The 15,665-nt window shown below is 39.4% G+C and overlaps 1 protein-coding gene across 1 annotated transcript in view; it reads left to right on the top strand.

Moving 5' to 3' along the window:
- LOC113685717 (uncharacterized) overlaps window positions 1-15,665 on the top strand; it is a 41,371-nt gene that overhangs the window by 24,135 nt on the left and 1,571 nt on the right. Inside the window, exons 42-70 of the mRNA XM_089181680.1 lie at window positions 195-248; window positions 579-632; window positions 812-865; window positions 953-1,006; window positions 1,490-1,543; window positions 1,976-2,029; window positions 2,609-2,662; window positions 2,968-3,021; window positions 3,120-3,173; window positions 3,772-3,825; window positions 4,399-4,452; window positions 4,821-4,874; window positions 5,292-5,399; window positions 6,117-6,170; window positions 6,614-6,667; window positions 7,637-7,690; window positions 7,989-8,042; window positions 8,341-8,394; window positions 8,769-8,804; window positions 9,486-9,503; window positions 10,021-10,038; window positions 10,519-10,554; window positions 10,954-10,974; window positions 11,127-11,234; window positions 11,669-11,692; window positions 12,165-12,288; window positions 12,938-13,044; window positions 14,065-14,148; window positions 15,009-15,227. Coding sequence (XP_089037806.1) covers window positions 195-248; window positions 579-632; window positions 812-865; window positions 953-1,006; window positions 1,490-1,543; window positions 1,976-2,029; window positions 2,609-2,662; window positions 2,968-3,021; window positions 3,120-3,173; window positions 3,772-3,825; window positions 4,399-4,452; window positions 4,821-4,874; window positions 5,292-5,399; window positions 6,117-6,170; window positions 6,614-6,667; window positions 7,637-7,690; window positions 7,989-8,042; window positions 8,341-8,394; window positions 8,769-8,804; window positions 9,486-9,503; window positions 10,021-10,038; window positions 10,519-10,554; window positions 10,954-10,974; window positions 11,127-11,234; window positions 11,669-11,692; window positions 12,165-12,288; window positions 12,938-13,044; window positions 14,065-14,148; window positions 15,009-15,227 — 1,821 coding nt within the window. The remainder of the gene's footprint in view (window positions 1-194; window positions 249-578; window positions 633-811; window positions 866-952; window positions 1,007-1,489; window positions 1,544-1,975; window positions 2,030-2,608; window positions 2,663-2,967; window positions 3,022-3,119; window positions 3,174-3,771; window positions 3,826-4,398; window positions 4,453-4,820; window positions 4,875-5,291; window positions 5,400-6,116; window positions 6,171-6,613; window positions 6,668-7,636; window positions 7,691-7,988; window positions 8,043-8,340; window positions 8,395-8,768; window positions 8,805-9,485; window positions 9,504-10,020; window positions 10,039-10,518; window positions 10,555-10,953; window positions 10,975-11,126; window positions 11,235-11,668; window positions 11,693-12,164; window positions 12,289-12,937; window positions 13,045-14,064; window positions 14,149-15,008; window positions 15,228-15,665) is intronic.

The raw sequence follows: 15,665 nt of genomic DNA, 5'->3' as shown, positions 1-15,665 counted from the left end.
AATCAGATCTTCTTTTTGTGGCAACAGAGTATTAGAGCTCAATTTATTGATTGTTGGAAAACTAACGACAATCAAAGTAATCAACGGCTAATGCAAAATAAGTGAAATTTCAACCTTGATTAAGTCTCCATGAGAAAGAAAACCTCCGTAAGAAGTTTTGACAATCCAAGTTCTTCCTCGTTATGTTTTTCTAGGGACCACCAGGTCCAGCAGGGAACACAGGAGTCACTGGGCCGAATGGGGAAAAGGTGAGTGAAAATTAGATAGTTTAATTTACGTTCACTTACATACAGCCAATTTCCTCAATAATACAAAAAGGAACGAATCAATCAATTGGCATATCTAACCTAATATGAGCTAAAATGTGCAAGGCAAAATTAGATGTTCTATTTTTGATTTGTTAGGGAAAAGCATTTGGGTTATTTCTGAATGCACTCTGTCCGTAAGGTTGCATCAAATCTATGGGGCGTCATATCTGGTTGGGTGAAATTCAGAAGTTGTAGAATAAACTGTTAGTACAAGTAGTACATCGTGTTTTTTCTTCAATGTTTACTGAGTGGACTCTGTCCCCTTTTTAGGGCTCCTCTGGGGAGACTGGGCCGGCTGGTGGACCAGGGTCAAGCGGAACTGAGGTAGCGTTGACGATTATGTTTCCAGAAACCTCTAGATTCATATAGTACGCCAAACTGTGAGAATCAGTCTACGTATTCAAACATTCTTTCGCACGTTCTATAAAATGATATAAATAAGTTATTTTGAAAGGGATAAAGCGATAAACAGTCAATTTTGTAAACTTATTTGTGCTCTTTAGGGTGCGATGGGTGACATGGGACCCAAAGGATATCGTGGTGACAGTGGAGAAGAGGTATTGACCGACTGATCATAATTTTTTCTTGATATGTCTTAGTGTTTAGTGTAAATGAAAAATTGTTTATTTCTTTACCTTGTTTAGGGTGGAGAAGGCCAACGAGGGCCCATGGGATTACCTGGACCTTCGGGAGCAGCGGTATGTAAAAGATGACATTTCTAGGTGATGATTTTCAGAGAAAAGTATGCTTCAAAAAGCATTATATTCGTATTTCCGCCATCAAGAAGAATAATGGAATTCAAGACATTCAGTGCTTGACATTCCAAAGAGAATTTGGGAGAAACGAAGGCATCATGACAAGGAAACTGGATTATATCATTGAGTGAGGTAATTTTCTTTTGTTCCTAGGCAAGGCACTCTTGTTATGTCAAACGCAGTGACTGGCTAGGTGTATCTCTGCTTGAGGGAATGGAATGGGGGCCACTAGCTATGGACTAGTATCCCATCCTAAAGGACTAGCAATACACATGAACAGCGTAAATACCCTCATTAGGAAAGAGCCAATAGGATGCTAGGACTTACCCTAACCTGGCACTGGACCACTTGCATGGTATACAAGATAATCAGACAGAATAAGAGAAGTAAATTAATTCTGTGAATTTTTTCTTTGTTATTTTTTAGGGGGCAATGGGGAGTGAGGGAGTGGCAGGCACTAATGGTCAACCTGGTAGAAAGGTATTTGTATTTCCTCTATTACCAGTTTGTTTTTTCCCTTCAGACAAAGTTATTTGACTGAGTGGACATGGGGGAGAGGGCTAGTCCTTCCCTGTTGGTTTTCTTCTTTTCATTTTGATTTGCTTGTACCGATTTCTTCAATTTTTTTATTTTATTTTTCGTGGCAAACAAGTTTCTTTGTGAAACAAAATCAGAATTTCTGATTATCTAAGTACCCGGCAAGCACTTAAATTTTAGTAAAACACTTATACATGGAAAACCTACTATAAATTCTTTCTTAGTTCTTGCTGTTTAACAATTTATGCTTTGTGTTTATGATCCACAAAGTTCAAATGAAGTCACAACACTTTCAATTTACTGGTTCATTTGACCGCTGGGCACTCACACAGCATTCTCACATTGTTTCCTCTTTCTCGTTTTCATGGAAACTAGGGTGAGGCAGGTAATTTCGGAGGGCCTGGAGATGGAGGACCCTCAGGAGCCATGGTACACATTTTCGCTTTTGTATTGTTGTAGCCAGTTCAGAGTTTATACAGATGTTTCCTGATTCAGCGGTCAAACTTCGAAGAGATCCGTGCGCCATTTAAATTATTTTCCCCAAAATTTTCAAGGAAATCATAAGAAGCAACTGCTGTCGCTTAAAATATGGAAGGAGGGGAGGGATGAAAATGTCTCTAAAAATCTGTAAAAGGACACAAAAGTGAGGATAGGAAAACTGGGTACTTTTCGCAAGGGTCCTATGTAGACGATGTGCGTTAGGAGCGGAGGAGTAAAAAAACAACGGTTTGGGTCACGTAATAAATTACGCGACCCGACCCAAACCTCTTTCGTTGTCCCTCTCCCGCTTCTATTACGCTGTTTACTATTTCGTTCTCTTATACCAACTGAACTTCTGGAGGAGATTACGAGCTTGAGTTCAACTGAAATTATAAATCTGCATGTTCATGGTTCGATCAAACTTAACATGCTCATGTTCAAGAGAAGTTGACTTTCCTTTCTGACGTCGTGTTAATGAATTAAATCTCTCATTCATTCTGATTATAACTCAAATTTTCATTGACCCAGGGTCGCCCTGGACAAGATGGACCACCTGGAGACCCGGGCTCCGGTGGACCAAGTGTAAGTAGTAAATTCACTTTTTTATCATCATTTATTCTTTATGATAGCGTCACAAGGTAGGTGTTAACCATTTTCACCCGACCATCAATATTGATATTCTCTAGACTGTTCCCTATACCCTTTCTTAGGTTCTGACAAGTGGAGTCTGTTTAACAATCAAGCGCTTCTTTAGTTGGGGATCATTTCCTTTATTCTCATGACCTTAATGGATGTCACAGGGGTGGAATTGTAAGGAAAATATTATGCAAGTCACTCGTGGGGGTCAAAGGCAGCAGGAACTTGTTACTATTATAATTTTTTTTCAGGGAACAGCAGGACCCGCGGGACCATCCGGACCACAAGGGGCTGTGGGAATGCGGGTATGACACGATTCGTAATCTAATTGCTATTGTTATCTCTTTGTGTCCTTAAATAGAAAAAGAAGGATCGGACGATTCTTGTGGTTTGATTTTTACAGGGAAGCGTTGGTCCATCTGGATCAAGAGGAGCTGTTGGCAGCGAGGGAGCAAAGGTGAGCGGGCGTTATATCATTCTTTACCAGAATTTGAAATTCAAAAACACTGATATAGGATTTTTTAGGAGGTTGACTTTACTTCAACTCATTAAAAGTAGCACCAAGGTGTGTAGAAGAACACACGATACACTGTGTTCGCTTGCCTCTTTGTTCGTTTGCTCACTGATTTTCTCATCAAGTGTTGAAAATTTCTTAAGTTTTTATATTTCAAACTACAGTTTTTCTCCCCCTTCCCTCCCCAATATATATTTTTTGCATTCATGCGCGCTGCACGTGATCTCACAACAGGAGCCAGTTACGTCCACAGACTTTGGCATTCGAAATTGGTTAGGATACTTTCGTGTATTGTTGTTGTTTTTTTTCAAAGTTTAATATTAGTATTTGATCTTTGTTTCAGTGAAAATTTGTTTCTCGTTTGTCTTGGAAAGTTAAAAGTCTCAATATTTTTTTCAAACCAAATGTTATGTTTAATCTAATAAGTTAATTATATCTTTATCACGTAGCTGGGCTCTGACTATTTTTTTGAAAAGGATTTTTTTATGACATGCACTTACGAGGTGATTTATGCAACTACATGTACGTCGTCTTCTTTCAGGGCGAGTTAGGAGAACCTGGAAGTGACGGCAAAGATGGAGCCCGTGGATCTCTCGTGAGTCACCATTATTCAACTATTGTTACGCACAAATTCTCATCAGCAAATGAAACCTTTACTGGTGAAACAAGAGGCCATCAAAATGACGAATGTGTATGATGACGCTACCTCAAAAGAGAAGCGAGAAACAAGAACTAAGCAATAAAGCAATTTTCGATTGAGAGTCGAAAGGAATTTCATTGGTTCTGCTTTACTTCGTTCTATGATTGGTCCAGAAAACTCGCGCCTCTCTCTCAACCGATCAGATGCAAAACTACAACCAATCACCACTTGATTTCCCGCGTTTTCCCGCGCTTTAGGCAGATTGGTTGTTTTTTGGTATTACGACACTCGGTCGAAAAACGCTCCATTAATTTGATGTTGTACATGTGCGTCATACGAACCACTATGGCGGCTTGCATAAAACTCCAGTTTCAAAGCAGCCCATACCTGTTCCGAGTTTTCCTCACGTTCAATACTCTATTTCCCTTCGTGCCAACAGATTTTAACTTGATTATTTTTGACAACTCAACGCAGAGTTGCTCCACCAGTGGAGGGCCCCACCTAAATGTGAGTGTATTCTTCTTCTAGGGAATGGCAGGACAAGATGGAATGCAAGGTGCAACAGGTCGACTTGGAAACGAAGTATGTGTCTTTAATGAAACGGTTTCTTTTCTAACTAACTGGCGAGCTCGAAAGTGTGTGATACTCACTCACACGTTATAACTGAGGTGACATGTTTACTGACATATTTATTGTGGTTGATGAATTTCAAACCAACTGAACAACTGACCGACTTAGTGATTGACTTACAAACCAGTTAAACTGACTTACCAACTCGTAGATCAGCGGACCAACTGGCTAGATGATTGACTGACTCTCCGTCTGACAAACCGACTGATTGATAGTTAATTGGTCAAGTAATGGGTCGTATGGTCGACTGGTTGATTTACACATAGATTCATGTGTTCTTTCGTTATTTCATTGATCCAATCACCCATTTATTCTCATAGGGTGAGGCAGGTGCAAGAGGAGAGCTGGGTACACCGGGACTTCAAGGGCCCAAGGTATGCAAAAATACTCATGGACAAGTATCAGCAGCTCGACGAGGGACAAATTTTTAACCCTATTCAGATACAGGGTCTTTGTACAAAAAAAAAATGACAGATGAGTCAAGAGTTACATTCAGAATTCATTCAGTTACTAACGTCGTAAAGTTTAAGACCCTGTTAAGTTTAAGATCCTGTTAAGTTTATGACGTCTTTAAGTAAATGGCTTCGTTCGGCTGACAGCGTCCTTAAGTTAATGATGTTCTTTTTTTTAATGATTTCGTAAAATTAGTCACGTTTAGATGGTGACGTTATCAAGTTAATGACATAGTTAATCTGGTGACATCATTAATTTTTAGTTAATGATGTCATCTCATATGGTATTTGTGTATGTCACTGCTTAAAATGAAGCATAAATCTTGTTTTAAACCACAGGGAGATCAGGGTCAAATAGGCCTACAAGGTGATCAGGGAGCCCAGGGAGAGCCAGGTCTTGATGGGTCTCAAGGTGAACAGGGCAGAGACGGAACCAGTGGTGATGACGTAAGTAGCATAAATATGCAGAGAGTAGTTCAAACTTGATGCAAGATTTGTCATATTTCACCGATTTTAAACCCTCATTCTCGAATTACATGCGCTTTGCACCGAAAATTATCCTTTCCGTAGTACTTGTCCAGATAGAAGTAGTGTTTCACGTAAAATGGTTTACAAGTAGACACATTTGCTCAGAGAAAGATCATTTACTCTTTGTGTTAATTTACAACATTGTTTCAACTTGAAGTCTCGCTATTTGAGGATCAGCATAAATGGTTCAAAGTGCGCAGGTTTCGAATCATCCACAATAAAACACGACACTATACTGGCGTGATCAGAAAGACGCGCGCGATACGCGGTTCAATCGCGATAACAAGGGTAACTCGAGGAAAATCTTGCAAACATGGGGTTACTCTGAGGCACTTCTTTTGCCGGAACTCCTGTATTTGGTCTTCGAATGAATTTAAGACATATGTAATGCTGATTTAATTTAAGTATTTATTCTTATTTTATTCAGAAATAGAAAACCAGTATATGGTCAACAGAGTCTCCAAGTGATTGCATGAAAGAGAGTGATGAACGGACGCGATTGAAACGCACCGAATGGTCGTGTTTCTGTCGCTTAATCACGAGTAGCTACACGTGTATTTTACCGATACGTTTGCGCCTCATCATTCTAAAAGAACTATTTATATCAAGTTAGAATTTTTTTTATGCTGTTCATAGGGAAACTCTGGTCCAGAAGGGCCAAGAGGAACCACGGGAGAAGACGGAGATCAAGTGAGTGAAACCATTGAAATATTTGGCTCATAATTAGTGCTATGTCACTTGGTGGAAGGTTCCACTGACGAGACTAATGCATTGGCAGTATCATGAGATCATGTAAGGCTCTCTAAGGGCTGAATTGTTCGAGGTATAATTGACGCTAATACAGAATTAACTGATATAGCAACGCACAGCTTTTGCACACAGCCCGTTATTGAAATTAAGCGGGTCTTGATCAGCACGGCCCAGGTGATTATAGAAATGCGCACACTCTGATTGGTCGAAGTTTACGACATATCTAATTTTAATAAATCATTGCTTTTAGTACTAAGGCGTACAGCGGTCTCTGTATAAAAGGAAGAAAATCAGGAATTGTTGGCTAGTACTCCAGTATTCATGCCTATTACTATAAACGAAAACAATATTTAAATGAAAAAAAAATTTATCTTTTCGTTCAGGGAGACCAGGGTGGACCTGGAGAAGAAGGAAGTGAAGGCCAGAGAGGAGAAAAAGTAAATATTCTTGTTGATTTTTTTCTCCTTTCAAAAACCTCCAATGGTAAAAATGACCTCTTTTTCACTTTCATTTCTTTTATTTTTGAATACAAACAGAAGTGACCATGCTCGCCCCGTGCACAACTCTTTGTTTCGTGGTGCCCCTTGCTCCAGGCTTTTGAACGATACTGAGTTATTATACGTGCATTATTTAAGGCCTTACTTTGGTGCTTGAATGTTTGGATGTAGCACCTACAGTTTTCATTAAAATGATGAATTTTTTAAAGGGATTGAAAGGCGTAAAACAGAAACCTTCCCATTCGTTGAATCACTGGAACTGAGAATCATTAGCGAAATTATGGCAATATGATTGGAAATTGTGACCTGGTGAAATTTGGATTGGAGTTCTACCCCCCCCCCCCTTCCTCCCTTTCTTCGCCGCTTCCTTTGCTGCTTCCCTCTCCACCCATCATGACATCGTTTTTATACCTGTACTGTATTTAACATAAAAGTGGCATACAAGGCGCTGCCGATAGCGTGCGTCACCACTGTTCCTACCACATTTAAATGTCTTCTGTAACCTATTACTGAACAACCCACGGCAACATAGACTGTTGACGTCATCTATGCGTCTGCCTTCCAATAAATCATAAGGAAGAAAAGGAGAATTCACTCGATAAGAAACAACCAAAATGCACGTGGAATTCAGGGAGAATTTACATAACTTCAATAATAATGTACATGAAAAAATTACGCACGTCTGAAGGAGTGCATTCTCATGTAACACGAGTGCAAAGTTGTAACACGAGTTCAAATTACAAATAGCGCGCGCGCTGTCAAAATTTACTTCTGTCTGGACTGTGTGTGATCTTTTTTCATGTACTTTATTACGGGCTAGAGCAGTTTTGTTTTCTTTGAAAAATTAACTCGTGCTTATTAACACCAAATTGCACTCGAAATCATGTTATTACCTATACATATATCTAGGGAGAAAGAGGCGAACCAGGGGATCCAGGCCCAGAGGGAAGTCCAGGATCTAAGGTAAGGTGACCACTATCATTTGTTTTACTTATTGGAGGAGATTCCTCAGGATGCTGCGAAAAAGGAAATTCTGTAAAGTCCAATGAAACGTGTCAGATACAGTAACCAATTACGGATGGGTTATCTTCGCAAACCACTGACAGAAAAGTCGTATCCTCGAAGGAAGTTCAGTGCAAGAACAATTTTTTTCCCTCAGTCCGCAAACATATTCGCTGGCTTAAATTTTTTCTTTTTTGGCTCTTTGGTTTCTTTTCTTCCTTCTATCATTCCAAAACTAAATAGCTTTTTTCTATGACAGGGCGCTCAAGGCGACATCGGCCCTCCGGGGAGCACTGGAAATGAAGGACCACAGGTAGGCCACCGTGAAGCTTAGGTAATGATAAATATCACAGGTCCACCAACTTTGCTCTCAGTCGACCCTACATTATTCAAATGGCGTATCTTTACCGAAAAGCAAAGGCTGTTTTCAAATGCCCAAAAAATGGTCTTGCATGTTGTTCATTTGACCATAAAGGGCCGAGCCCGGTGAAGTTTGGAACAATTTTTTACATTAAAATATTAGCCTTCAAGACCGATATTTTCCGGTAATTGCTGTTGTTTGTCTTATTTTTATTTTAGTACGTGCTTGTTATTTTCTAATATTTCTTCAGGGAACTGACGGGGACCGGGGAATCCCTGGAATATCGGGCGAACAAGGAGAAGTGGTACGTGATACTTGACGTTCAACTTTAAACTCCTAGGATCAAAAAGCTTGGATACATAATTATTACCTGTAAGCATCCGCTTGCGCTTTTACTGAAAGACGTAAAACAGAAGATCCCCTTATGAGGGCCGTGCGCGATGGCTCAAGAACACAACGAACAAACTTTGAGCGTGTGCGAAGAGATCAATTCTGGCCAGCCGCGCTCTGATATCCCACGCAAAAAAATTCCAATGGAAACATGAAAATTAGGCCAAGGTGTTTAAGGTATCAATGAGTGAATAGTTCGTTGTGAAAGTTAATCAAGATACGAACAGAATGTAGCAATATATCTGGAAGTGGACTGGTCATTTATTGACTTTTCCTCGTATGTTGTAGGGCTCAATAGGCCCATCTGGTCCATCAGGAGTCAAAGTAAGTGAAACGATTGATTCTTAGCACTTCCAGTGAAATCGTAGATCAACGTACGGGTTAGAATTAAGGCATTACGGAAGCTTAAGATGAAATAAGAAGCATTTTTCATTTTATCCATAAATCTATACTCCAGATAAAACTTCGTTCTCAAGGCGCACCCTACCACCCTTTGGTTTGCTTTACTCCTCGAACTCTGGCCGGGTCATAAGGAAAATGAATTTAATCTCGCATTGTCTCTCACCCCCCGAAAACTACAGGAAATCTAAAGAATATCGGGGGGAAGGGGGGGGGGTAACTTCGATAGGCTAGCATCTCATCTAAGGGCTATGATAATACCCTTTTTCGCCTCAAGGTTCGGAAACCTGTGGGTGAGGCCACAGAGGCCATCAGGCTTATTAGCTGACTTAACCTCTGATTTTACCCTCACCTTTTGACCTGTTACTATGCATGCCAATATCTATAGAGTCACTTTCGCTGCAGTGAATGCAGTGTTCTTATTGTCCTTGATTTCCCCCAAATAAAAATTATAATCAAACCAGCTGGGTCAAGCCCAGTTTCAGTCTCTCCCCCTTTTCTTTTATAGTCTATACGGGCAAGCGGGGTGTCAAACGAGGCAAGGGATGGAATATTTATTAACAACTTGAGAGAAAAACGATACCTTTTTACCTCTTCTTTTTTCAGGGTGATCGTGGAATACAGGTAAAATGACAGTTCTTAGAAGTATCTTTTGCCCAATTTGCGTTCTTCAGTTCATTATACTATGCATTAGACATTGGTTTCCATAAAGTAAGGTGCACATGAATGCGTACCTTATAATTGAATTGTAAGCGGGTGGTTGTGACGGCCTGGGGAACGTATTGTTTGAAGTCCTATGCTCTTTCAGTTCCAGTTTGAGGTCTAAACAAATCTATGTTGCTTTGTTATTCCTTGAGGTCAACCAGTTTAAACAATTTGGAGGGAGTTACATGCATGTGAACAGCTCAGTGACGTTTGCACAAAGGTTGCAAAGGGTAGCCAGGCAATATCCACCCCGTTGCTAATGAAACCCTCGTGCAGATTTTAAAATATCAGGATTTGAGTAACTTCTTCGCTGCTTCCTCTTACATTTAGAACTCCTGCATTCGGTTTTATGATATGATTTTAATATTTCTACATGTGGTTGTATTTATTCAATACACTGCTAACAAATGCTTTTTATTGCCATTGATTTACTCAGGGAACGGAAGGTCAACGGGTAAGTAATTTCGTCATCTTCAAAAGTAATCGTTTTTTCATCGAAAGGGCATAAACCAATTTTTTTTTATACACCACATTTTCCGCTGCTATTAATTCGATTGGTGACTGTGTCTTGTATAAAATAAATTGCTTTCCACGTATTGACAGCATCTGATTTAGTGTAGCACATTTCCATCACTCTTCTTTTCGATAATTGAGCAGCTTGATATAATTTAATTTTTCAGCACAAATCATGTGTAAAATATTGGTCAACTGTTTTACTGATGTACCACTTTTAGGAAGATCATTACGATCTGGAGAGCAACATGTTTGAACATTTATTGTGCCGACTTATCCTGAAATTTTTATTTCAATAAATAAAAAAGAACTTATTGGCCTTGTGCATTGTGATTCAGGGTCATTATATGTAAGAGGTAAAGGTTGCTATTTATTTATTCATTTTGTTTTCTTTGGTTATTTTCTGTCTCCATGTTCATAGGGTGATCCTGGAGAGCCTGGATCACCTGGTCCATCGGTGAGTTTTCTTTCGTCCAATCGTTAAGTCCAGTACAAGGATATTTTATAGAATAATACCCTTGATTGTAAGTTAGGATCAATGACGATCACTTGCTATTTTTTTTTTTTTTTTTTTTGTGCTTCTTGAAAAAGCTTATTCTAGCTGGGAAGAGAGACATATACAATATAAGAAATATTTATGGTTTAATGCGTCGATCAATTCAATGCGGGCATAGACGACGGTCAAATGCCCGTGGGTCGCCCGAGGCGGATGTTGAAGCTTCGAATTGATCGGCGCTTTTAAGGCAGTGGGACCGAGAAGTTAGGGCGCTGTTCCTGTAATCTAGTTGTTAACAACAGCAATTGTCCTTAACCCAGAATTCATATTTAACGTTTCTTCGTTTTCTCTGAATTTCAGATTGCCCTCAGCGATCTTGTGGTAAGTATTCATTACAAAAAACTTATTTTTTGAATTTCAGACCTCTGCGTTTTGCCAAGAGAAGATAAATCCTCTGATGGCATGGCTGGCTGGTTATGAAGATCATTAAACTTTTTTTAACTTTGTCTTTATTTATTGTTATTTTTTATCAGACATCGTCAGGGTACACTGGCTTTGGATCATTGACGGAGGCACCGCAAGATCCACCCCTTACGGCCGAAAAAGCGGGGACAGTAAATCTTTATAGAAGTCAAAAATTGGTGAGGATTGTTTCACTTAATGGTACTTGGTTGTAATTGAAATTGCCTCGTCCCTAACTAATCATTTCATGGAAAAAAAAAAAAAAAGAAAAATTGCACGGATTTTCGAAAACCACCAATGCTTTGCAAGCAAATCATGTCGGGCGAACAACGTGTTTCCTTATTCGTCAAGATGGTGCCAATGCTGTGTTATGATTGGCTACACGAACGGGTTGGATGGAATCGCTTTTCCTGCTCCTCTTGCTTGTATCTCGTTTCATAAAAACTCAACAAAAATTACTTTGTAAGCCGCCAGCCATCGGCGATGAAAAATAACAATAATGTATTTAAGAAAAAACATAAGAGAACCAGGTCTGTAATTATTTTCGACCTCTGCATGCCTTATTGATCTTCCACGTGATCTGATGTTAATGGCGTCATTCATTTGTTTAAAGGTTGACGATCCGGAGATTGATCCGGTAAGTTTGGGTTAACCCTTTAACTTCCATGAGTGACCAAGATAGAATTTCTCCTTGCAAAATCAATACAATATCAACCAGATAAGTGATGAGAATAAAGAAAAATATTAACTAGGGGATTATTAGTTGATCAAATAGCAAATTCTCTAAAACAAACCTCACAAGAATTATGTGGCAGACAGTAAGGAGAATTACTAATGAGATCTTGGGAGTTAGAGAGTTTGTTCGTTATACCCTTGACTCTCCTCGCTTCTCTTTACTCATCTCCTTGTCAAATGATAAATAACTTCTCTAGTTAGCGATCGTTTCCATTATTCTCATGAATTTGAGGTTCGATTCAGCGGTGATATTGTAAGAAGAAATAAAACGGCAGTCATACTTAATGTTAAGTACTGTGATAGTCTTCTTGTTACTCTTTTCTTTCAGTTTGTTATTTACTAATATACATCTTATACCTGATTTTTCATTCCAGCTATCAAACTTTGTCACTCTAGTAAAGAAGAAACTTACGATGATGAAAAAGCCAAACGGCACAAGTATATTTCCCGCGAGGACCTGTAAAGACTTGTACATGTCATATCCTGACCTCCCAAGCGGTATGATATCATAAGATATTTTTACGGGGTTTAATAAAGAGTAAGAATGAGAGTCGAAGGTAATTCAGCATGAGTTTTTTTTTTTTTGCTTCAAAACGTGAATTGGATATTCTCGTTTTGCTGTGCATCAGGCAGTTTGAGTGTTTTTACATTTAGTTCCCTTCAGGAGCCTATTACCCGGAGCCTCCATATCAATTGTACCCTTGAGTCAACCTTGTCCCGTATCTTTTTATTTTTAGAACTGAGATATGCGGGGGGTTCTTTAAGTTCCTGCGAAAACACGCTGACTTTCCGCGCTTTTCGCCATTATTGTAATACTTTCGTGCGACCTGCATGTGACCTAAACAATAAAGGACCACAGCTCTCTTATGATTGGCTATTTTGTAAACACCCGCGAAAAACCCCGTGGGAAGTGCTTCTAAAAATAAAATGAAACGGTACAAGGTTGACTCAGAGGGTAAGTATGGAAGACGGAAGTTCCAGGTAATGGCTTCTGTTCCCTTTGATTACTGGTGCTATTTTTCTTTCTCCCATTGCTTACATGATAACTTTGGGTTTGGTTGAACAGTACAAAATTGAGATGTTCGCTAAGTTGATCGAATAGCTTCAATTTTGATTGAAACTAAGATTATTTACTTTTCCTTCGAAGGTTTTTATTGGATCGACCCTAATGATGGTCTACCTAACGATGCCATAAGGGTTCGATGCGAACAGCCCTCTTATTCAACTTGTCTCTACCCCAAGAGTGATAGTGAGGTACGAATTTCATCGGGTTTAATTTGCTTTTTTGCAACTTTATTGATATGTAAATACAATGAACAGAATGAGGAACGCTACTTTACGGTTGAACTTTAACCTGCTTGAGGGCGGAGGGGGGGGGGAAAGAGTAGAAGAGAGTATTCTACCTAGCATACTACCTTAAGGAAAGATGTTTTTCGAGAAAACATCTTTCTCTATTTATTTACTGAGCTTAAAACTTTCCATCTTTCTTATTCTGTTTACAAACATGATGCAATCGACGCTGGTCCTAGCAGTATGCAGGACGCATGTCATATGAACTTCGTAATAGACCTCACTGACCATTGAGTCTCTGTGGCTCAGTGGTAGAACATCGGAGGGCGGAATCCGAAGATTTGAGGTTCGATTGCTCATGGGGACTCAGAATTTTTTTCTTTGTCCCACGTTTGTGACAAGATGAAAAACATATTTCTATATTTTGTTACCGAGCTTACCATTTCTGTTATTCTATTTATACTACCTCGATTGATATTTTATTTTCTTACCTCACTGCTTGATATCGACTTTGCGATGAGAAATTGCACCTTGATATTTCCTGCGCGGGGTTGAAAGGGTTAAAGAGATCTTATGAAAGACGCTTTTGCTTAACGGTTATGGCGCTGGATTCCGAGGGTTGCTTCTTATAGGGACGGGTGTTGGGGTAGTTTGGGGGGGGGGGTAGGTGGGGGGTGGGGGTAGGGGGGCTAGGTGGGGGGTGGGGGTAGGTGGGGGGTGCTGAGGATAAGAGAAAGTTTGTAAAAAAGTTAATTGTTACAACTTCGTATTAGAAATTCCAATAAGCCGTATCGGATCTAACACTCGGTGTTAAAACTAGAAAACGTTAATAACGATGGGTCAGTTTCGGAGCATAAATATTCTTTTGTACTTGACTCACTGTTTTTGAAGCAATACACAGTCTGATTGGCTGCAAGTTGTCACGTGGCCCTAGGTTCCTCTTTTCTAATTGGCTACTTTACTATACTGCTGTGTTTTATTTAGACCTTCACAACTGAAAAAAAGAAATGGTTCACTGGTGCTGATGGTTACAAATGGTTAGGAAAGGATCTGCGCATGCTTAAAAATGTAGGTAGTGTTTTGCAGTCTGAGAGAGCTGCAAAGAGGAAAGAAAACTCGTTTTTCTTTTCCTGTGATATTTTGTTCTTAATCACAATATTGCTAACTCCTATGTGCCGGAGCCAGAGCTTTACGATTCATTTTTTGACGTTTTCGCTTGACTCTGCTGATGGCATTCCTTTTGGTTTTCGAAACGTCAGTCACGACTACAGTGACCTGTTAAAGGCGTTCGGTTAGTATAACGGGGCGAACTAGTGACCGACTCGTCCCAAGCTTCCTCTGCAAATATCGCGCCCTTCAGGTTACAATCGAGCTTCGTTTTTCTAACTGAACGCCTAGAGCAAACTATTACCACAGACAACAGTCTTTCTCATGTCTATTCTCACCCGGAGAGGATCATACAACACAATTATTCTCCTTGTCTCGTACCCAGACCTTTCACGGCCAAGCGGTTACAGTTATATGGTAAGATCTGGGTACGAGATTATTATTCTACTTTGATTGAATGTTATGGGAGATAATAATGATTTTATAATTAATGGTAACTTAAGCTGTAAGCCTCAACTTTTTCGACGAACCTGTACATAGATTTCTGCAAAAGCCATGCTACTTTTTGTTTATGTTACAAAAACAAATAATGATTTTAAAAATATCTTTATGATTACATATTAGAAAGTGCCTTTTTTAAACAGTAATAGGACCAAATGGCGTCCAATTCGGTCTGAAAAACATTCGAGTGATTAACAAAATCAGATGATTGCGAATTTGAGTTTTTTAGTAAATTGCGAGTATGGTGATAGCCGATCACGTTCTAGAATTTTATTACAGTCTTCATTAACACTGAAACTCCTAATTTAATTTTGCTGTAGATTGAATATGTCAGCGAACCAAGCCAACTAGAATTTCTCCGCTTGCTGAGTGACCGCGCCAGGCAGAGGATCGTATACAATTGTAAAGACTCGGTGGCCTGGAGCGATGAGAAAAACGAATTTTCCAAATCTGTCAAGATTAAGGCTGACAATGGAGTTGAAATGCACGCAGAGTCTTCAAAAAAGTTTAAGCCCAAGGTCATCCTGGATGATTGTGCGGTAAGCAGCTAGATTGACAAAAATAACGGTTATAATAATAATAGCAATGATAATAGTAATAATAGTAATAATGATAGTAATAGCAACAATAATAATAATGTTTTTATGTGCGCGTTTCAAGTCTCATTGCGCTTACATGTAAACTATAAAATCAGTTTCAATGACTTTATCGAGCGCTTCATTGTTGGAGCTTAAAATATCGTTAATGGCAACGAAAGAAAAGGAACCCTGGGTCCTTGGTCCTTTTCACTTCTCTATAATCCTTCGTCAGATCCTGTCACAAGATATCTCGTTCACAGCCCCAGGAGATGGTTAATTTATTAGACCTGAGAGCTGTTCACTGGGACACGGATCTCAATACTAAATAGCAAATCACGATCTTACAAATCCCATCACTCGGAGCAGTGAAAAATATTTTGCTTAATTTGTAGGTTATTG

The sequence above is a fragment of the Pocillopora damicornis genome, chromosome 9, assembly GCF_964200805.1.
Source record: "Pocillopora damicornis chromosome 9, jaPocDami1.2, whole genome shotgun sequence".
Lineage (NCBI taxonomy): Eukaryota > Metazoa > Cnidaria > Anthozoa > Scleractinia > Pocilloporidae > Pocillopora > Pocillopora damicornis.
Note: the sequence above shows the minus strand (reverse complement) of the source record. Positions and strands in the feature narration are given on the sequence as shown.